Consider the following 23,328-nt stretch of genomic DNA (forward strand, 5'->3'; position numbering starts at 1 on the left):
GTAATGAACCCTACTAGTATCCATGAGGATGCAGGTTCGATCCCTGGCCTCACTCAGTGGGTTAAGGATCCGGCATTGCCGTGGGCTGCGGTGTAGGGTGCAGACATAGCTCGGATCCCATGTTGCTGTAGCTGTGGCCTAGACTGTCAGCTGCAGCTCCAGTGCGACCCTTAGCCTGGGAACTTCCATATGCTGCACCTGCAGCCTAAAAAGACAAAACAAAACAACACAAAAAAACCATTAGAATTCTTCTTGCTGTACTTGTCCCCCTCATAGGGCCCCAGGCCCCCTATGACCCAGGGCTGCTACTTACCTTCACACAAGATGCCAGGCCTCCCTCTGGGAATGGAAGACATTGCAGACTGCCACCCGGCTTCGTGCTCCACTCCCCACAGTGATTATAGGCCGGTTGGCATCTAAAGTTAAATTGAAAAGTAAAAACGAAATGAGGGCATTGGAATCCATGATTTCTCTTGTTATTTCCAGCTGATGAGTCTAAAAAACAAGGCTGGCATGAGAATTGCTTGTGTTTTTTTGATGTGGGATTACGTAATCAATTGTTATGTGTCAAAAATTCGAGTAAGTAAAACTCTGGTTCAAATTCTGAGTCCAAGGCTTACTTGCATAACATTACAAAGCAAATAATTTAATTATCCTAAGGTTGACTCAGATGGTTGTGGTGAGGTGTCAAGGTAAGCCCTTTAAAGTATATTAATATGGCATGTAGTGTGTGTAGCTGCTTTACTAATTCACAGTTCTTTTATCATCATTATCATCATCATTTTGAAATCTTATTGTACTTGCAGAAATATTACTAGAAAACGTAAAAAAGAGGGGAATAAGCAAATTCTGGTTCTTAATGTCCTTTCTCCCCTCCCTGGCCTGTACCCCTACAGAATGTGACAAGTTGCGGCGTGATGGCTACCGGAGTTCTCAGTACTACTCCCAGGGACCCACCTTCGCAGCCAACTCTGGTCCACTCTGTGATGACTATCAAGATGAGGATGAAGAAACAGATCAAAAGGTCAGCCTTTTGTTTTTATTTTTATTGTCTTTTATCTTTTCAGGGCCGAACCTGTGGCATATGGAGGTCCCCAGGCTAGGGGTCTAATCAGAGCTACAGCTGCCAGCCTACGCCAGAGCCACAGCAACGCCGGATCCTTAACCCACTAGGCGAGGCCAGGGATCGGACCTGCAACCTCATGGTTCCTAGTCGGTTTCGTTTCCGCTGTGCCACACACGAACTCCAAACGGTAAGCCTTTTACATTCAGTGTGGCTCCTGGATTAGATCCCAGAACAGAAAAAGGACATGAATTGGAAAAATTAATGAAATCAGAATAAAGTCTATTTTTTAGTTAATAGAATTATCCCATGTTAATTTCTTAGTTTTGGCACATGTACCATCACTATGTAGCATGTGAATATTAGGGAAAACTGGGTGAAAGGTACATAAGGAATTCTCAATACTCTCTTTGCCGCTTTTCTCTAAGTCTGAAATTAATCTAATGGAAGTTAGTTCATGGAAGTTCCCTGGTGGCTTACTGGTTAAGGATCCAGTATGGTCACTGCTGTGGCGTAGGCTCAATCTCTGGCCTAGGAGCTTCCACCTAGTTACCGTGGGTGTACCCCCCGCCACCCCAATAAGTAAATAAATAAGTTGAGGATCCAAGGAATTCATTAAAGGAACATAATCCATATATTGATTTTAATATAGTATTCAATAAATTGCATGAGCTATTAAACACTTTATTATAAAATAGGCTTTGTAGTAGATGATTTTGCCTAACTGCAGGCTGATGTTCAGTGTTCTGAGCATGTTTAAGGTACGCTGGAGTAAGCCACAATGTTTGGTAGGTTAGTGTATTACATACATTTTTTACTTAGGATGTTTTCAACTTATGATGGGTTTATCAGACGAAGTCCCATCATAAGCTGAGGAAGATCTATACAAAGAAGCTCTTTTATTATAATCAAAAAAGCACCTCTTTCAGAATTGATCTGGTCTGCAATCTTAAAAGCTTACTTTTCTTTTGTTGGCATGAGTAAGGAAAATTAAAATCAGAAGATGAATTACATGGTGAGAGTTTTGATTAATTTTTTCAGCTTTATTGCTGTGCAGTTGACACATCAAATTATGTGATGGTTTGATGTATGTGAGCTTTGTGACATGACCATCACAATCAGATTAAGACATCCATCACCTCACTACTTTAAACAGAGAATTATAAATCTTTTTTTTTTGTCTTTTTGCCATTTCTTGGGCCGCTCCCTCGGCATATGGAAGTTCCCAGGCAGGGGTCAAATCGGAACTGTAGCCACCGGCCTACGCCAGAGCTACAATAACGCAGGACCTGTGCCGTGTCTGCAGCCTACACCACAGCTCACGGCAACACCGGATCCTTAACCCACTGAGAAAGGCCAGGGACCAAACCCGCAACCTCATGGTTCCTAGTTGGATTCGTTAACCACTGCGCCACCATGGGAACTCCTATAATTCATTTTTAAAACAGGTAGTTACTAAATATCTACCTTGTGCCAGAGAATATGCTAGGTGCTGGCAGTGTCAACAATGAAGCAAAGAAGAAAAATCCTCACCCTTGAGGAGGAAAGTAGCATGACCTGATTTACTACTGAATGTAGTTGCTGTGGCCACTGAATGAGGATAAAGCCATAGGGAATTGAAAATGAAAGTAGAGGCAAGTCAACAGGCTATTGCCATAGTGCTGGCAGGAGATAGATGTTAGGGACGGGACCCTAATGTGACAAAGTGGTGGAGATTCTAGGTTTATTTTGAAAATGGATCCTACAGAACTTAGTGCAGTTTGAGGAACAGAAAATCAGGGAATTCCTGTTGTGGCACATCATAAATGAATCTGACTTGCATCCATGAGGATGCGGGTTTGATCCCCTGCCCCCACTCAGTAGATTAAGGAACCGGCATTGCCGTGAGCATGGTATAGGTCACAGACGAGGTCCGGATCCTGTGTTGCTGTGGCTGTAGTGTAGGCCAGCAGCTGTAGCTCTGGTTTGACCCCTAGGCTGGGAACTTCCATATACCATGGGTGTGGCTCTAAAAAGAAAAAAAGAAAGAAAGAAAAGAAAAAGAGTCATATTATTGTCCCAGCTTAATCCCTCTAGAAGAATTGCATTACAAAAAATATTTGACCCCACAAGGAATTCTAATCCATTGACCCTACCTTCTTCATGTAATGTCATTCTTTCCCAGTTTATGTTACATGGGCTACCATTATATTCACTTGTTTGCACACACATTCAACTCTGCTGACCCCTCTCCTGCCAATTTCCTGGAGAAGTCGATTTTCTCTTTTTATTGCATCATAACCTTCCTTAGCCAAGCATGCTATATTTTCTTTCATCTTGAAGAAACCCTCCTTTGACCTTTTGTCCTCTTCCAAATTCTGCCAGTTTTCAGTTCTTCTTTATAACAGAACTTCTCAAAGAACTGTCCAGATTGCTTTTCTGTGCAATCTCCTTTGAACCCCCTCCAAACAAACCTATATTTCTAGCACATTACTGAAACCACTTGGGTTAAGCCCCCCATCGCCTCTCCCTTGCCAGTTAATCTCAGACCTCCTCGTATTCAGCCTTTTGGCAGCATTGGAAATAATTTATTATTCTTTTCTATCTAAAGCACTTTTTGTACATGGCTTTCATGACACCGCACAGTCCTGGCTTTCCTCCTTTCTCATTAGCCATTGCTTCTCTGTCATTCATTGGAAGTTCTTTTAAACATTGAATTGTTGCTGGAACCATAGGGCTCAGACTTATACTTCTGCTCTTCAGTGAAGACTCCCTCTTTGGGTGATTTCATTGAGTCCCATGACTTTAAATTCTAAGCATTGAAGTTTTCTAAATGTATGTCTCTAATCCACGCGCATACACTTACCTGCTTACCACTCATCTCCTCTTAATGTCTGAGAGCTACCTCAAACTTAGCCAAATCCAAATAAACAATCCTTACATCCTTCATCCCCCCAGATACCTACTTCTTGCAGTTTTCCCCATCTCAGTAAATCACACCTCCATTCTACCAGTTGCGTAAGTCAAAACTATTGGGCACATTCTTGATTCTTTTCTTTTTCTCACACTTTCAGCAAATTCTGTAGGAGTAACAACTACTGAACCACCTCCAAAACTTCAATCCAGGTATTAATGTAGCAGCTGAGTCCTGTGGATGTCCCTGAGGGTGGGTGGCTGGGGCACATTGGAGGGAAGGTTGTGAAGGATTGGAGCAAGTGTTAGATGGAACAGCTGTGTTGATATTGACTTCACCAAAAGTGGTAACAGGGGTGGTGGTGGAGGAAGTCTCAGGTAAGATTACAGAGGAGCAATGCCAACTAAAAGAAGTTACTTGGCTTTACAATGCCGAGTGAAAGAAGTTACAAGTAAAAGGAAAGGAGTTAGGTTTTTTTTTCAACTGTAGTTGATTTACAGTGTTTTACGTTCATTTCTGCTGTACAGCAAGGTGAGTCATTTATACATATACACATTTTTTAATATTCTTTTCCATTATGGTTTATCTCAGGACATTGCCCATGGTTGCCTGTGCTGTACATTAAGACCTTGTTGTTTAAGAGTTAGCTTTTATTGTGTAGCTAATAGGAAATCACTAATATTTTTTAAGTGGAAGATTTTATGATTAGGAGCAAAAATCCAATATGTCGTCTTTTGTTTAATGGAAGATATAAAGCTAATGTTGAAACTCATTTTCTAATTTAATTAAAGCATCAAATCTGACTCTAGAACTTTTTTTTTTCTTTTACTTTTTTTTAGGGCCGCACCCCTAGCATATGGAGGTTCCCAAGTTAGGGGTCAAATCAGGAGCTGTAGCTGTCGGCCTACACCACAGCTCTTGGCAGTGCCAAATCCTTTAACCCACTGAGAGGCCAGGTATTGAACCTGCGCCCTCATGAATGCTAGTCAGATTTGTTTCTGCTGAGCCACAACAGGAACTCCTGACTCCAATAGAACTTCTAAACGGGGAATATTAACAGACTGATTTCCATGTAAAATAAAAGAGAAATTTGAGAGTTCTCCTGTGGCACAGCAAGTTAAGGATCCAGGGTTGTCACTGCATCAGCGCCAGTCACTGCTATGGCAGGGTTCGATCCCTGGTCCAGGAACTTCCACATGCCTTGGGTGCAGCCAAAAAAAAAAAAAAAATGTGGGGGGAAGAGAAATTTTTTCAAAACTTGCACCGAATTGCAGTTCCCCTTGTGGTTCAGCAGTTTAAAAATCCGACACAGTGTCCATAAATGAGGAGGCGGGTTCAATCCCTGGCCTTGCTCAATGGGTTAAGTATCCGACACTGCTGCAAGCCATGGTGTGGATTGCAGATATGGCTTGGATCCAGCGTTGCAGTGGCTGTGGTGTAGGCCTGCAGCTGCAACTCCAATTTGATCCCTAGCCTAGGAACTTCTATATGCCACAGGTGCAGCCATTAAAAAAGAAAGTGAAAATTAAAATGAAAAGCATCTAATTTTCATTCAACAAATAATTAAGCATCTATTATGTGTTTAGGATAGAAGCACTCTCCTAAAATGAGAATTGCTAATAAGGCAGAGGTTGAGAACATATATGCTAAAACAGAGAGAGAACCTAGGGGACATTCAGTCTGGTTATTTATTCTGGCTAATCACTCCGGAATAATTATCCTAATGCAAAACATTTCCCAAGCAGGACTTGTGTTTATGGTGTGATGAAAGCTATTTTGCTAATGATATCCATATATATATGTATATATGGAGATATATATGTATATATCTTTCAAAATAGTGATGTAGTGTAGCAAGAAAAGAAATTGAAATATTTCCAGCTATACATGTTATGTATATCATCTACATATCAAACATGGGGACATAAAAAATGCTGTCTGCGAAAGGGTTCAGAAATCTCATAAACTACCTTTTAATTTGACTGTGAAAACCACAAGTAAGTCGCTGCTTTAATACTGTTCTAGTCTTGGTTTTTTTTGGTTCTTTCAGTTTGCAGTGTGTACCAGATACTAGTTATTCAGGTATTTGCAGGAAATTCAGTTGTAGATGACAGACTACCTCCTGGGAGCTGAGAGGGCATTTCTCCACCTGCCATTGTTGGAGGTTATGTGTGATGACCCATTCACTGAATCAGGGAAACATTCATAGAGGCCCCATTGTCTCAGCAGAAAGGATATCCATCATGAGTTACTCAATCTCCTGTGTAAAGTTCACCCCCAAACAAGATAAATAAGACTGGGATTATGACAGTAAATGATTGGCTTTAATTGATAGAAACTGAAATTTTCTTGGCTAGTTTCTGTTTTACTCAGAACCGGCATCTCGGGAGTTCTGTTTGTGTCTTTCCTGATAAGAGATGTTTCAGTTGCAGGGGAGGACTTTGGAGACCCAAAAAGACAGCAGCTTTACTCTGTACCTGCATGTGTAGGAGGCTCGTACAAGGTGCTGCTTGGTAGCACTGGTCTGGGGAAGGCTTTCCACCTGTTGAAGCCAGTCACCTTGGCAAATTGCTTCTCTTTGCGAGTGTCTGTTTCCTCACCTGTAAAGAGTCATGAACCACGTGTTCTGGTTTTGCCCAGGACAGTCCTGGTTTACAGCTGCTGTGTACTTATCAGAAGCACCCCTTTCACTCTCAAAGGCGTGCTGGTTTTGATCGTAAATTACATGATTACCTTACCCACCTTGAGGATGGTGGTGAGGTTGAAGTGAATTAACATTTGTAATGTTAGCATGGTGCCTGGCACGTGGTATATGCGCAAATGATGACGGCAACTGTCTTTAAACTGCTTGGTTTTTCAAACCAGACTTCAAAGAAATGAACTCAATAGACATATGTCTGGTTTTATGAAAACTTGGCCATTAGTTCAGTCATTCTAAGTCTTTTATTCCACCCACATAGAATTTCCTACCCAAAGCAATGAATTTGAGAGGTTTCAGCAATTACTAAAAACTTTCTAAGGGTTGTGTTTTCATAAGTTACCCACATGTAGAACTATCAGTGATCATAGTGGTACTAACTTTATACTGATAGAGAAATACTTGAGAATTAAACTTAAGTACTTTCAGAACTTTTTTTTTTTTGCAAATTATGCCACGTTTTCACAAGAACTCCCATGAAATAGGTATTTTAATAATTATTACTATCATGTTAATAATCTGGAAGCTGAGACTTGGATGTATGAAATTCTTTCACGAGATCACGTAGCCAGAATGCGTCCGGGAGGACATGAACCCAGGGCCTCTCACTTTATACTCTATTTTCATTGCACCAGCTGGTGAAAGAAAAGGGTGAGATGACTTAATTACCAAATTCTTTCACCTTATGCCTGCTGCTGACATTTTTCATTCTATCTTTGACTTGTCTGGCATTCATTCATTCATGTTATTTTTTTTCACAAGCCATTTAAGTCCTGCTTGGTCTCAGTATGCAGACAGAGCCCCTGGCCTAGCATAGGTTACCAACTGGAAAACATTTATGACGATTCCAGATACAGTTGTTTCTTACTGGGTGTCTCTGGGTGAGTGATTTCAGGACACAGTGCAAGCACAGAGGAGTTTTGCTGGCTCCATGTGCTCACTGCTCTTCAATTTGTGGCACTTGTTACCCTGTGCCTTTTCAGGCAGGGTGAGAAGGTTGGGGTCTGTCATTTCCAGGCCTCTATGCATTCGCATGGTGAGCATGTCTCTAGTAACTTGCTGGGTTTGTCTTGTTACACACTTCCCATTCCACTGGAATGAGGCTCTGTTCACATCTGCCTATCTCTCTAGCAGGGGGACGGCATCCCTGTTGCTTTGATCCCTCAAATCCCCAGCCTGGAGCCAAGCGCCTGGCACCTGGAAAAGCTCAGGGCTCTCTGTGAGTCTAATATTTCCTACAGCCGCGCTAGGGAGCTGGATTGTGCCCATATCACAGATGGATTTTGGAGAGATCACACCACTTGCTTATGATCACATAGCTTTTAAATCCTGAAACTGAGTTCTCTCTCTTTTTAAAAAGAGCATGATGAGGCACAATTTATATAAAATAATCTACACATATTTAAAATGTACAATTTGGGAGTTCCCGTCGTGGCTCAGTGGTAATGAACCCGACTAGTATCCATGAGGACGCAGGTTCGATCCCTGGCCTCACTCAGTGGGTTAAGGGTCCTGCGTTGCTGTGAGCTGTGGTGTAGGTTGCAGATGTGGCTTGGATCGTGCATGGCTGTGGCCTAGGAGGCAGCTACAGCTACAATTCGACCTCTAGCTCGGAAACTTCCACGTGCCACGAGTATGGCCCTAAAAAGACCAAAAAATAAGGTTAAAAAAAAATACAGTGTACTTTGGAGTTCCCACTGTGACACAGCAGGTTAAAGGTCCCACTGTGGCAGTTCGGGTTGCTAAGGAGGTGGGCGTTTGATCCCTTGCCTGGAACAGTGGGTTGGAATTCAGTGTTGCTGCAGCCGTGGTGCAGGTTACAGTTGCGGTTTGGATTTGATCCGTGGCCTGGGAACTTCCATATGCTATGGGTGTGGCCAAAAAAAATGTACAATTTAATAAGTTTTGACATACATATACATACCTAGGACCATCACCACAATCAAAATAGTGAACACATCCTTCATCCGCAAAAGTGAGCTGTTTAAATCCAGATCTACGTCTCTGGAACCTCTGTTTTCCCGCAGACAGTTACTGCATGGGGAATTAAGCTTTCGCCATAGCTCTTTCTTCCTAACTGCTCACCTAAGGGAGTTTTGAATTGTTGAGATAATGAAAAGAACACCCTTTACATCCCATCATCCATCAATTAAAGAATGGATAAATAAATGCTATTGGAATGGGATGTATACGTCAACAAAATGGATTAACTCTAGGTCACACAACAACATAGATATGTCTTAGAAACATAATGGTAAGTAAATAGCATTACAAAGAGAGTGGTACCATTTTTATAAAGTCACAGCAGGTCTAAATATGTAATTTATACCTGTTTATACACACATATTATAAAACGTAAGGGAATGATTTTAACACAGAATTTAGGAGAGTGGTTACCTTAAGGGGAGCACAGAAGAGTATGGGGGTAGGTGCAGTTATTGGTAATATTTTTAAGTCGTGAGTTGGGTAATGGTTTGTTTTTTTTTTTTTAAATCTTTATCACTGAATGAATTTATTACATTTATAGTTGTAGAATAATCATCACAATCCAATTTTATAGGGTTTCCATCCCACAACCCCAGCGTATCCCCCCACCCCCCGAACTGTCTCCTTCAGAGACCATAAGTTTTTCAAAGTCTGTGAGTCAGTATCTGTTCTGCAAAGAAGTTCAGTCTGTCCTTTTTTCAGATTCCACATGTCAGTGAAAGCATTTGATGTTGGTATCTCATTGTATGACTGACTTTACTTAGCATGATAATTTCGAGGTCCATCCATGTTGCTAAAAATGCTGGTATTTCGTTCCTTTTAATGGCTGAGTAATATTCCATTGTGTATATGTACCACCTCTTCTTATCCACTTCTCTGTCGATGGACATTTAGGTTGTTTCCATGTCTTAGCTATTGAAAAGAGTGCTGCAATGAACATCGGAGTACATGTGTCTTTGAGAGTCATGGTTTTCTCTGGATAGGCGCCCAGGAGTGGGATTGCTGGATCAAATGGTAATTCTATATTTAATTTTCTGAGGAATCTCCATACTGTTTTCCACAGTGGTGGTACCAATTTACATTCCCACCAACAGTGTACTAGGGTTCCTTTTTCTCCACACCCTCTCCAGCACTTATTGGTTCTTAAATATTTATTATGTTACATACTTTGTAGGTATGATTTATTATAATAAAAAGTCATTAAAAGCAAGAAATTACATTATCACTTTGAACATTTATGTTCACATAATATAGGATAGTTTAAACCCAAAATATTTTAATGAAAGTTGAGAGCCCTTGATGAAGAGTCTAGGTTTGTGGTAATATGCTGAATAGGAGAGAAGGAACAATTGAAATTATTTAGTGATGTGGATGTGGAAACCACTTCCTGGATGGGCCATGAACTGTGCTTCACTGAATGACCCCAAAACACCATTAGCCGTAGTTTTTGTTGTTGGTTATGGGGTAGGGGGAGGAATGAGTAGAGAAGAGATTTAAGTCAGGATTTCTTGTGTCTAAGGATATTGAAGGTAGAAGATGCTTATAGCCAAAAATTACGGCAAAAATTTAAGCACCTTATAAAACTATCTAGTATCTTTAAAAAAAAAAAAAATGAACAAGTCAACCCAAGAAAGATTTAATTCTGGAGAGAAAAATACCATAGACCAAGTGTCCTGTAAAAAGGACTGGAACGTATGTGGGTTTCCTCTTAAATGGCATTCTATATAGTTTCATCTGTTCTCTGTCTATTTTTATGTAATAATTGCTAAATGAATGCTAAGTATAGGTTTGGCTATAATTAGATTTTCTAATTTTTAAAAGCATAGCAGATTAAAGAAAAAAAGTCTGGGCAAATGTGTTTCACAGTTAAGCCCACTTTTTGGTACTTGGCCGTCTGCCAAAGATACCATGTTTCAGGCCCCACCAACCATCTGGTGGGAGCTTGTCTGATTTCCAGACAGGACCTAGTGGTGTCTGAAATGTAGGTCTTACAGCATCCAGAATCCTCCAAACAACTGCTGCGATGGCAGGTGATCTCCCTTTCTAAATGAAGCAATTTGACACAAGGAAATGTGCTTTCTTAAATTTCATTTGACTGTCTATTTAGGACAAGCGTATGGGGTGTTAGTGAACATTAAACTCAATATTAAAAAAAAAAAATTCACCTTGTACTAAGGAATCCCTTAACATGAAGCACAGCAACAAAGTTATTCTGTGCTCAACGCAGAGAGCTTGAGTTGCTCAAAACCCACAACTAGGAAATTCCAAAGCCACTAAAATGATACTTTTTTTCACTCCAGGATATAGTGTTCCATCCACTACACCACACTGCTGGCTTTATTATTTTTTAAAGTTTTTGTTCTTACTCAGAGATATAAATGAAGATTTCATTCTTAGATTAGAAAACCTAGTAATTTATTGCAAATATCACCAAGTTGTTATTTTACACTGTTTAACAGCCAAGGCTTTGGGGGCAGGTGTGTATTCTAATCTCAGTTGCCCACTTGTGAACTTTCCAAAAGAAAAGTTACCTTTACTCCATTTCCTTGCTTATAAAATGAGACTAATGCTGTAAAGATTAAAAGAGGAGACAATTCTTAGAAAGCCTGTAACCCAGAGCAAGACATTGAGTAGAGTAGTTATTAAATGGTAAGCCCTTTTTAGCTAAAATTGCAAGATAGCTCTCTATGCAATTCTGATATAAAGCCTCCTGAAACTTACATTCTTGTGGGAGAGATAAATAACTAAAGTATATATGTGTGTGTGTGTGTGTATACACACACTAGTGATACATACTAGTGGTACATATGATATATGTATATACATATATTACTAGTGTATGTGTGTATATATATATATACACACACTAAAGTGTATTGTGTATACACATACACACACACACACTGGTGACACATACTGAAGAGAAAAAAGAAAGCAGAGAGGTGGGATATAAAATATTGGGGAGGAGTTGAAATTTTAAGTAGAGTGAACAGATAAGACCTCAACAAAAACGGGACTCTGGAATAAAGGCCTGAAGAATAAGAAGTTGCTATCTGTGAGGCTATCTAAGAAAAGAGCATTGCAGGTGGTAGAAACAGAAAGTGCAAAGGCCCTGAGGCACGAGTGTGCTTGGTTTTTATAAGGAACTAGATGGTGGAGGATGGTGGGGTGGGAGTAAAATAAATAAGGGATCAAATATTAGGAGATGAGGTCAGAGGTAGCAGTGAACTAGTTCCCATATCAGGTAGGGTCTTGCAGATCATAGTAAGGATGCTGAGGAGCAAAACTGACTTATATTTTAAAAGTGTCCCTCTGGCATCTGTGTTGAGCAATAGACTATTAAGTCAGGGAGGGAGAAGGGGAGGGTAGACAACAAGGTCAGAAGCATGGAGACCAGTTAAGAGGATGGAATAATAATCCAGAATATTATACTATCCATCTCAATGGAGTAACTAGGATGGCTTCTGCCACTGCAATGTACAGGGGTTCCTGTGCCTCTATTGTATTTTTTTTTTTTTTGTCTTTTTTTTTTGTCTTTTTGTCTTTTCTAGGGCCATACCAATGGCATATGGAGGTTCCCAGGCTAGGGGTCTAATTGGAGCTATAGCTGCCAGCCTACACCACAGCCCCAGTAACGCCAGATCCGAGCCGCATCTGCGACCTATACCACAGCTCACAACATCCGATCCTTAACCCACTGAGCCAGGGATCAAACCCACAACCTCATGGTTCCTAGTTGGATTCGTTAACTACTGAGCCACGACGGGAACTCCCCCCTGCTGTATTTATAAATACTGAGAGGCATGGGAGTCAGATCATTCTGGAAATGGTACTATCACAGTTTTTTATTTTTCTTTAGTAGATTGTGGCAATATATGACAGTCACATTTGCATATAACTTTATCTGTGCCCTGCTTGGCTGGGAAGTTTTCTTGCGAATGAAGGGAGCACTTTATAAAATAGGCAAACTGGAGTGGTCCCTGGTGATCATCCCATGGCAATGAGGCTAAATCGAAGTACTGTCTCATTGTGATAGTTATCAATTCTGACACTCTCAGGCAACTAAAAGAAAAGCAGGTTACAAGGCTGATATGTCCCTTTGAGATGAATACAGACCACAGAGCAGTGCTTCTCCATTTCCCTGGCAGACGTCACTCAGAAAAGGGAACCCTCTCTGTGGGGTGTCGCTGTGCTGTTTATTCTCCATCAAGCTGAAGCTTTACTTTCCTTCCTTTTAAACCTTTTGATTATGATTTGCTTCTTATTGCCTTTGAAATTTGTGCTCTATTTCAAAGTTGTTAGAAAATTGAAGTAACCTTCTAATTTACTAAATTGAGATTCAACTTCAGGCATGTGACCTTTACACAAACTATCATGCAATTCTCAAATAAAATTAATTCTAATTTATGTGTGTGTGTGTATCTGCAATGTAAGGGTAGATACTATGTATTTTCAGTCAAACAATGGAGTGTCACAGCTGCAAACACTGGTAGAAATGATTGATTTACATTAGTATGATATAGCTGCTCCTGTTGCTGATGCTGAGTCAAAAATTCCTTTGGAGTTCCCCGTCGTGGCTCAGCAGTTAACGAACCCTACTAACATCCATGAGGACGTGGGTTTGATCCCTGGTTTTGCTCAGTGGGTTAAGGATCCAGCATTGCTGTGAGCTGTGGTGTAGGTTGAAGACACGGCTCAGATCCTATGTGGCTGTGACTGTGGTGCAGGCCAGCAGCTACAGCTCCGATTGGACCCCTAGCTTGCACCTCCATATGCCATGGAGGCAGCCCTAAAAAGACAAAAAGACCAAAAAAATTAAAAAAAAAATTCCTTTGAGAGCCTTTCAAAGATCTGCAGGAGTTGTGACCATTTTAATTGGTATCAGATCAAACATGAAAAGATACAGTGCAATTAAGTATCATAATAAGATGTCAGTAACATATGCTCATTATAAATTGAGTACATTTATTTGTCAGTTTAATTACAAACATTTCACATTTTCCTTAGGTGGCAAAGGAATTAGATTATCATTTTATATGTTTTATGTGCTGATAACATAAAATCTCAGATATTGAGATGTCTGTTCCTATAATTTATATTTCTATTTCCACAATACCTTTTTCATAGCTGTCATTTCTTTAGGTTCCCGAGGACCTCCCAGTGGGATGTGGAAAGTAGGGAGTATAGCCCTATTTTATAGCAAAAGAAAGAAACTTCAACATTTAGGAACAGCTTCAAGATCATTTGACTGTAAATTATAAAGTGGATAGACTCAAGTCTTTGGATTCTTAGCCTAGGACCCTATACCCATACCACGCCGTTTTCATTAGCTCTTGTGGAGATTTGTGGAGTGCTGGTAGTTCTACAGTAAATGCAGATATTTTGTAGGAAGTTTGATTCAATAGCAGTGAACAGACAAGGCAGTATTCTTCTAACTGTTTGAGATATCTAATTGATGCATATCTATAGATGTCCTACTGATGTCCTCCCAGAAATTTGCATTAAATCCAGAAGGATGTCAACACATGCTTTTTTAAAATTTTATTTCATTTTGTTTTATTTTGTCTTTTTAGGGCCAAACCCACAGCATATAGAAATTCCTAGGCTAAGCGTCAAATCAGAGCTGAAGCTGCTGGCCTACACCACAACAATGCAGGATCTGTGACCTACACCACAGCTCACGGCCAGATCCTTAACCCCCTGAGCAAGGCCAGGGAATCAAACCTGAATTCTCATGGGTACTTGTCGGGTTTGTTACCTCTGAGCCATGATGGGAACTCCAACACATGCTTTTTAAAGGCAGATAAATTTTTTTTTATGAGAAGTCTTTTTTTTTTCATATGTAATGATTTTTATTTTGTCCATTATAGCTGGTTTACAGTGTTCTGTCAATTTTCCACTATACAGCAAGGTGACCCAGTTACACATGCATATATACATTCTTTCTTCTCACATTATCATGCTCCATCATAAGTGACTAGACGTAGTTCCCAGTGCTACACAGCAGGATCTCATTGCTTATCCATTCCAAAGGCAATAGTTTGCATCTATTAACCCCAAATTCCCAATCCATCCCACTCCCTCCCACTCCTCCTTGGCAACCACAAGTCTGTTCTCCATGTCCATGATTTTCTTTTCTGTGGAAAGGTTCATTTGTGCCATATATTAGATTCTAGATATAAGTGAAATCATATGGTATTTGTCTTTCTCTTTCTGACTTACTTCACTTAGTATGAGAGTCTCTAGTTCCAACCATGTTGCTGCAAATGGCATTATTTTGTTCTTTTTTATGGCTGAGTAGTATTCCATTCCTATGTATATATACCACATCTTCTTAATCCATTCATCTGTTGATGAACATTTAGGTTGTTTCCATGTCTGGGCTGTTGTGAATAGTGCTGCAGTGAACATTTGGGTGCATGTGTCTTTTTCAAGGGAAGTTTTGTCCGAATATATGCCCAAGAGTGGGATTTCTGGGTCATAGGGTAGTTCTATGTATAGTTTTCTAAGGTATCTTCATACTGATTCTCCATAGTGGTTGTACCAATTTACATTCCCACCAACAGTGCAGAAGGGTTCCCTTTTCTCCACACCTCTCCAGCATTTGTTATTTGTGGTCTTATTAATGATGGCCATTCTGACAGGTGTGAGGTGTTACCCCATGGTAGTTTTGATTTGAATTTCTCTAATAATCAGTGATGTTGAGCATTTTTTTCATGTGCTTGTTGGCCATCTGTATATCTTCTTTGGAGAAATAAGACAGATAAATCTTAACAATGTTAAATGAAAGAAGTAAGTAACAAAAGAGAAAATGTAATATGATTCCCCTTAGAGAAAATTCAAATACAGGCAAATGAAGCTTGGGTGTTAGGAGTCAAGATAGCAATTACCTTTTGGGGGGCTGTGTGGTTGGGGGTTATTGAATTGACCTGGGTGCTAATCATATTATTCCCTTGAGAATGTTTGTTGATTTTTCATTCTTAAGTAAGATTTGTCTTAAGTGCCTTAGGTGGTAGCTAGTTGAAATGCTTTCAACTTGAAGAACAGTTCTTATGTGTCTATTATGATTATAAACTGCCATTTCCCAACAAAAGTCAATTACTCTTTTGTTGTTGTTGTTATTTCCTGAGCCCGTCACATTTCTTTTGAGTTCTTGGCAATTCCATGTCATAGAACCAGCTGCTGGAGCCAGGGTGAAGTGCATCATAAAATGCTTGCCAAAACAACTTTCTTGCTTACACTTTTTAGAGAAAGGCATTAAGGAGGGTTTCCCAGTTAGGATGTTAATCTGTATCAAAACAGGCACTGCTAGAAATGTTTTCATGGGATTCTGATAAGGCTCGGAGCAGCTTCTTATAATTTAACAATTTCACACTGATTTTTTTCCCATATAAATAATTTCCAAAGAGCACAGATAGTCGAATAACAACAGCTCTGTCATTTTCAAAATGTTCCTTGGGGTCAGAGCCTAAGGGAAACGAGATTGAGGCTAGAAATTCCTTTCAGCAAAACCAAATTTTAATAAAAACAGAAACTGATGGCTACACTCATGATATTTCTCTGGGCTTCTACTGTTAAACAAAATCCACAAGCTTTCTGATCACAGTAAATAGAGAAGAAAAACAGGAAAAACTTAAAAGATTTTGTGGATCAGCAAAACCATTTGCAGGCCTCAGGACTTAGAGGCTAAGGCCTCTGTGAATCATATATATCATGGGTCATTTCAGGATGGTGAGCAGTTCTCTGGCAAACCATTGTTTCTGTTCCTAAATGGGATCAATTTTTTTTAAATGTATTTTTAAATGCTTCTGCCAACATTTACACACTATAGCTTCCTCTCACCTTTTTCCCCTGCAGTGTTCTATCTCTTCGTTGGAAGAGGAAAGACTTATATCCACCAGGAGACCTAAAACGCCAACCTCAAGTGACTTCTCTGACCTTAACACTCAAACCAACTGGACCAAGTCACTTCCCTTGCCAACACCGGAAGAGAAGATGCGACAGCAGGCCCAAACCGTCCAGGCTGATGTGGTTCCTATTAACATAACTGGTATGCTTTGCTCTGCACAGGTTCCCAGTGTTCCGGGAGAAAGAATGGCTATTGCATTTTGTTTGTTATATGCTCTTGGCATGTCATTTGTACATCAGAGGTAAATGGCTGTGGTCTGACTTCCTGCTCTTTGTTTAATGAAGGCAATACCAAAATATGTATGTGTGTGCCTGTCAAATATCTATTGCTTTTAGATTAGAAGACTCTGTCACCAAAGGTTGATGTCAAAGAACTTAGCGGTCTAGCCATTCATCTCAAGTATGTCTTTTAATTGAATTGCCTTTTAAAACTATTTTGGCTCTATAGGAATATCTCCTCAATGTGATCTCGGGTAGGAAAAAATGAGGTTTCCCTTCTAAAGGGGTATTTTAATTCAAATTGATAAAAGTGAAGAAATAAGAGTTTTATGGTATTTCTGAATGATAGATTTTACCTTCTTGCTCCCTCAAATAGAAAAAAGGGGAAAACTACTTGAAATAAAAATATCAAGTAAATGAATAACTGAATATATTTTTAAAAACTTAATAGGATGGTAAAATTGTATCTCGAGCTCCATAATTTGAAGTCTACAATCATCAATAAAAAGCCATTCCTTCTGAGTATAAAATTTTTAGAACATGTTACATTAAGCTGAAGTATGAATATTAATTGCCAAACATGAGATTCTAATCATTGATTATTAAGGTGACCACAAGGTACATAAAACTCAAAGCTGCTATATTACAAACTTAGAAGAACAATTAAAAGATAGCAGAATTTTTCTGCTTCATAGCCTGAAGAGAAGATAGGTCAGTTGGGAGTATACCAAATGCAGAATAGTTAATAGCTTTAGCCATTAGACTATGTGTTCAAGAGAAATAGATTACTGATAGTCATATAATTAATTAGTCTATACAGTGCCTGGCCTATAGGGTCAGAACCTTAAAAAAAAATCAGTGACCAATAAAGATAAGTTTTCATTAAAAATCAGAATGAAAATACATAACAACACTCTTGCTGTGTTTCTGAGGCTACTACTCTTGATTACTGTTAGGAAGCTTTTGCCATGGCATTGGTGAACTTGTAAGGAACTAAAAACATTTTGATAGTTATTGGAGAATTGTTTAAAATCTTATAGGATGTTTTGAGATTACATTTAAAACTCTATTTTGAACTCCAGAGAAATTGAATAAATAAGTACATAATTTATTTTAAATTCCATCTGCATTTTTCCACATTTACTATACTTAAACCTTAAAGGAATAACATGGCATTTTATTCCATTTTTTTTGCAAATAACATTGCTGATTTTTGTGAGTGTGATTCTTATTCACCTATATCATATTTTTTCAAGATTATTTTCATTAGTAGCTGTGTTTCAGAACAAAGTATAATGTTCATTGCTCAGTGAAATACATGGATGCCTATTTTTTACAAGAAAATGCATTGCACTATTTGATTGATTAAATGCAGCAGAAACATAATTCCATTATACATGATAAAATGCCTCAGAAATAATGTTATAAGATGCTGCTATGAAATGTGACAATCCTTAATGGAATTAGGGTAAAGTACATTATTGCGAGATTAGGAAATTTAAAACAGAGTAACTAGAGTTTGGGGAATAAAAAATAATTTGTGATGAAATGCAGTGTCACAGCAGCAGACAGTATCGATCTCCTTGAGCTTAATTCTCTCCTGTTTGATGACTAAGTAGATATGAATTACATATACTTTAACAAGAGGGCTTGAAAATGCCGGACAGGAAAGGTGAATGACAAGAAAGAAATGAGCAATATGAGTTAGGACAAAATGAAGTATACTTTTAATTGAGTGATTAACATTTTCAAAAATGTGGAAAGCAAATATACCTAATTACATATTGATCCATTTTCTGGATCATATACACACACATATTTCATAAAGAAATAGTTTTTCTAATATTCTGGTATAAAGAAGCATTAGTTTAAACTGTTTACTTTTAGTGGTTGAATTGGCATAGGTTATACAGCTTCCTTCTCTTTAAATGATATGTTTCTAAAGCCATAGAGTATTTTTGAGATAAAAATGTAGTTTCCTGTAGGGAATTGTCATGTGCTTGTTTATTTGGGTGAACATTGACCTTCCATTTGGTTTTCAGTATAGTTCAGCAGAGGGAAGAATGCCGGTAAATATATCATTTCCAATCCAGAGAGATGCTCGCCAGGCAAAGAGGTAGCACATTAGTACAATGAGCTGCTGGCTTGAAAATCGATTTAATCCCTTTAGCCATAGTTCTCTGGGGACTCCATCATGTTCTAAAAGTTAAGGGGGAAAAATATTTAAAATGAAATGTGCACATGAATATGTTCCATAAACTGCTGTGTGGGATAACAGCTCTTCCACTCGGAAGATAAATAGAGTGGGTAAACATACTTTTACCCTTCTTACAAGCTGCCTTTGTACCGATGTTTGAGCTAGCTAAATTGATTTCTAAGTCGTAATCATGACTGACTAACGACACTTTTCAATGAAGGGAACAATTCAGTTCCTCTCAATTCAGTAGATATTTACCGAATAACTACTTTCTGTCAGGCATTAGCAGAATGCCACAGGCAATGCTAAGGCACGTGATCAGGAGCCTAGCCTCCAAAAATGTATATTCCAGCAGGGGAGACAGTCCTTTGAGGTCACGCTGGGAGAGACAGTGTTTGGCACCATCAATGGTGTCTGTCTTAAACGTTCATCCTCATGGTTTGTTTCTTAATTTCCTCGGAACTTGGGTGGTTTATCTTTAGGTTTAGGCAGCAAAACTGGCAACTACATGCAACTATCTATTAATATTTTGTCCACTCTTAATGGCTTTTGCTGTAAGAAAATGTTTTTCCTCTGCTGCAAGGAGCTAATGGACCAGTGAAGTCCTGGCCTGCCCCTTACAAACGCCATGTGTGCCATTTTATATAGAGACCCATTTATCAGAGTGATGGTACTTTCTGGTGTTTCAGGATCTTCTCTAAATCACTTCTGTTTTTCTCCATTAGGAACAAAGTACAAGCATTTTCAAGTTTGCGAACATTTTTCTATTTTGTTGCTTTGTAGATGAAATGTGGTTTGATCATTCACATCTTTTATCCTCTGTTGCACCTTATCAGTTCCATTCGCAATTTATTTCTATTAAAATAGAAATAGCACCTTATTGGTTCCATTCACAATTTATTTGTATTAAAATAGAATATAAATTATTCACAACATACCCACTTTGAAAGTGCATCAACATTGCTAAAAAGAGTGAATAATTTTTATACTTCTTTTACAACATGAACGTATATATTTTGTGTGTAGAGAACTGCTTTTTAAGTCTCTTTTTCAAGAGAACCATTTAACTACCAATACTTTAAAGCAGCCCAATCAACTGATATGTTAGCAATTTTATGGTTTTCCACAGTGTGTTCATCACACAGCTTACACGCGAGAAAGAAAAAAAACGTCCTGTGGATGTGGCATTCTGAGTTTGACTGTGACATACCTGAAATGTCTGAATTCAGATCAACTTTAAAAAGGGACTAAGAGACAGAAGTAGTTCAGCTTTAACAACAGCGGTGCTACTGGGTCTCATTGTGATAGAAGTACTTTATCATTATAAGGCCTTTTCTTTTTCATATTCGTTGTATCTCACACCACAGCAATAACTGTAGTCTATCCAAGTTATTGGCCTCCTTGATTGAAGAAAAAAGTCTCCATCCAAGAATTCCTGATTAAATTATTTGTTTCATCACATAGGACAGGACCTTGGTCTCTGGAGGGGACCAGGTGAATCAAATCTATTCATCATTGGCCCCGCATACACACTGACATGGAGCATGATTTTGGTGACCAGAGAACTTCTGTGAAACACTTCCAAAATGCTCCATTTTAAAAATAATACAAAATCACTCTTCCGGTGTGTTATTCACCGGTTTGCATTTGCCAGCCCAGCTCATTTGAGAAGGAGCCCAAGGTGCTTCCTTCAAAAGAACCCACACATAAAAAAATGGAAAACAGCCTTATGATGATAATGTGCTCTCCTTCCTTTTTTGCCCTTCAGCATCCATTCATCATCGTATGACTGGCTAACATCATTATTAATACCTCCTTACCATTTTACAACAAGCTTCTGGAAGAAAGTGCATGGTGTCGGCTTGCTTGAAAATAACATTGCTTTGCTTGTTCTGCTACTCTCCATTAGGGGAGAATTTCGATCGCCAGGCCAGCCTCCGGCGGTCTCTAATTTACACAGACACTCTGGTAAGACGACCGAAGAAAGTCAAAAGGAGAAAGACTATTACAGGCGTCCCTGACAGCATACAGAAGGAGCTAGGTATGGCTCATCAGAACTGTATTCTGTTGCCCCTCCTTGCTGCTCACCATGACTTGGCTAACCTCGTGGGTGGTGCTTAGGAAACCGATACATTCTGATAGCCTTTTGGTGCCACCGAGAGCCAGCTTCTTTCCTGAACAAGGCATTGGGTACAAATCTGAATATCCCATGCAGATGGTTTATTGAATTTTGCTGAGCAGGTAAGAGGAAGAGCATATATGAAAACAATGAACCGGGATGATAGAAATATATGTTTACATCATCTCTGTGTCCCTTGAACAGTGGGCATTTCCGCAAGTCAATTTACTTTTAATTTAGAGCTTAAGGTTTCATAAAACCAAAAACTCATCCTAGAACTTCACATTATGAGCGTGAACTTCAGTAGTTATACTGACAATATCAGTGGCATTTTTGTCATCAGAGAGACAGCAGTGTAGCATAATTAGTAATTACCAGTACAATAAAAGATGGTCGTTTAGGTTGGATCGTGCCTTACTGGTACTTCTGGTGAAACAGTTTCTTAGCTTTTTGAATCAGCACTTTTCAACCTGTGATTCAAAACAGAAAACAACAACACAAATCTCTTGGCTGGTGGAGCAGGTGGTTTACTTCCTTACTCATCCCTTTTGTTTTGCTTACCTTTATGTATGCTTTGGATAATCCTCTCCTTTCTTCCTCGATTCATGTCCTCTCCCTGTTTGTTCACGGCCATCAGGAACGTCTGCCAAAGCAACAGGGTCAAGAGCAGGGACCCCAGTGCCAGGCTGCTTGGGTTTGAATCCCATCTCTGCCCCTTACTCTCTGGGTAGCCTCAGGCTGGTTGCCTCACCTCTCTGAGTCTACTTTTTCTTTCAAAAACTGGGGTCAATGATGTTAATCAAACCTAGCTTATGGGGTTGGGTTGTTTTCAGATGTCATGAACACAACAGGTGAAGCACTTGCCGTCTGGTGCTGCTCTCAACACAATAGCTGCTATTATAATTATTGTATTGAACTTAATACTGCCTATCTTGAAAATTGCCTTTTTCTCTTTGGCCAATGTGTGGACTTACTTCCTTAAAAATATTTCATCAGATGTTTTTACTTGTGTTTACCCTTGGGGCCCGAACTCTAGAAACTCTAAATCATGGTTTCTAAACTTGCCTGTTAGGGCTTTTAGTCAAAATGAGTTTACCCTGGCAAGAGTGATATGTGTTGTAGCATTCTGAGGTTGCATTTTAGCTTCCGGGTGCTGCAGTCATCATTCCTATGTGTTTTTCCCTAACACCCTTGCCTAAATGCCGTGTCTTAGGGAGGGAAGGCACATTTTCTCTCTTGCTGTCATCCAGTTCTACAGTATGTGCCCTCTGCCTTCCAGACTGTAGCAAGAATGGGACAAGAATAGCAATGCTTTTCCTCTGCTCTAGGAAGCTCCAGTGATCCAGCGGACCAGCAGGGCTCATCTTATCCACCATACACCATATCTTATCTTATACACCATAACACGGGGTGTATTACCAACAAACACAAGCTTGCACCCACAGAATTTATATAAAGTTTGCCTCTGTTCATACCCTCATCTGCTTCCTTTAGTGGGCCACGTCTCCTGTATCCCATTCTTTCAATTCTTTCAGACCTGTTTTCTTTTTTATTCCTCTCTCTCTTCTTTAGGTGACAGCTAACTGAGAAAAAATAACATGTACTAGTATGTTTAGTAGATATTTATGGGCTAATTTCTTACAGCACTCAGATAACATTTCTATTTTAACTGCTCTTTCAGAAGATGTGCCTTAACCTAGAAAAGCAACTTTAAAGACAGCTCTTTGTAAGATAACAAGCTTGATGTTTCCAGGTAGGCTACATTTTAAGTGGCTTCCCAACCAAAATGGGCAGGTTTGGATGGCTTTGTGCAAAGAGTGTAAGAATAGTTTAGCCCAGATAAAGATATACACATAAGTATTCAATATGAATTATCTATCCATCTATCTATAATATGATTTCTAGAACCTCCAAGTTATGAACTTTTATCACTTTTTCATTACTCAGCCAACCAATATGGAGCCAGTAACTCAGGTGCCTCTTTGACCCTACTGAAATAATCTGACCAGCTAGGTAAATCATATCTTCTATAATTTTAATATGTTTAAAACCAGTAATTGAGTCTCTGGGGCCCATGTTCATTTCTCTTTTGCCTATAACATAGCAACACCACTGCCGCGGGAGGAAAGAAAACAGTTTTCCCCACACCATCTGTGTTGTGAGTGTTGCCAGATATTTAGTAGATATTTATGGGCTAATTTCTTACTTCTTAATGAAGTTGATGTCATTGCACCATTGATTACAT

General features: G+C 39.3%; 1 protein-coding gene across 8 annotated transcripts in view; it reads left to right on the forward strand.

Annotated features, from left to right (window-relative positions):
- Window positions 1-23,328, forward strand: part of NHSL1 (NHS like 1) — a 324,553-nt gene that overhangs the window by 284,812 nt on the left and 16,413 nt on the right. For 5 of the 8 annotated variants that reach the window (XM_021087407.1, XM_005659175.3, XM_021087406.1 and 2 more), the window contains 2 exons: window positions 897-1,024; window positions 16,498-16,690. In XM_021087407.1, the coding sequence (XP_020943066.1) occupies window positions 16,636-16,690 (55 nt within the window). In that variant the 5' untranslated portion in view covers window positions 897-1,024; window positions 16,498-16,635. Of the gene's footprint in view, window positions 1-896; window positions 1,025-16,497; window positions 16,691-20,873; window positions 21,006-23,328 lie in introns of all 8 variants that reach the window. The other 3 variants (XM_005659173.3, XM_021087394.1, XM_005659176.3) reach the window with 1 other exon arrangement.

The sequence above is a fragment of the Sus scrofa genome, chromosome 1, assembly GCF_000003025.6.
Source record: "Sus scrofa isolate TJ Tabasco breed Duroc chromosome 1, Sscrofa11.1, whole genome shotgun sequence".
NCBI classification, from domain to species: Eukaryota; Metazoa; Chordata; class Mammalia; order Artiodactyla; family Suidae; genus Sus; species Sus scrofa.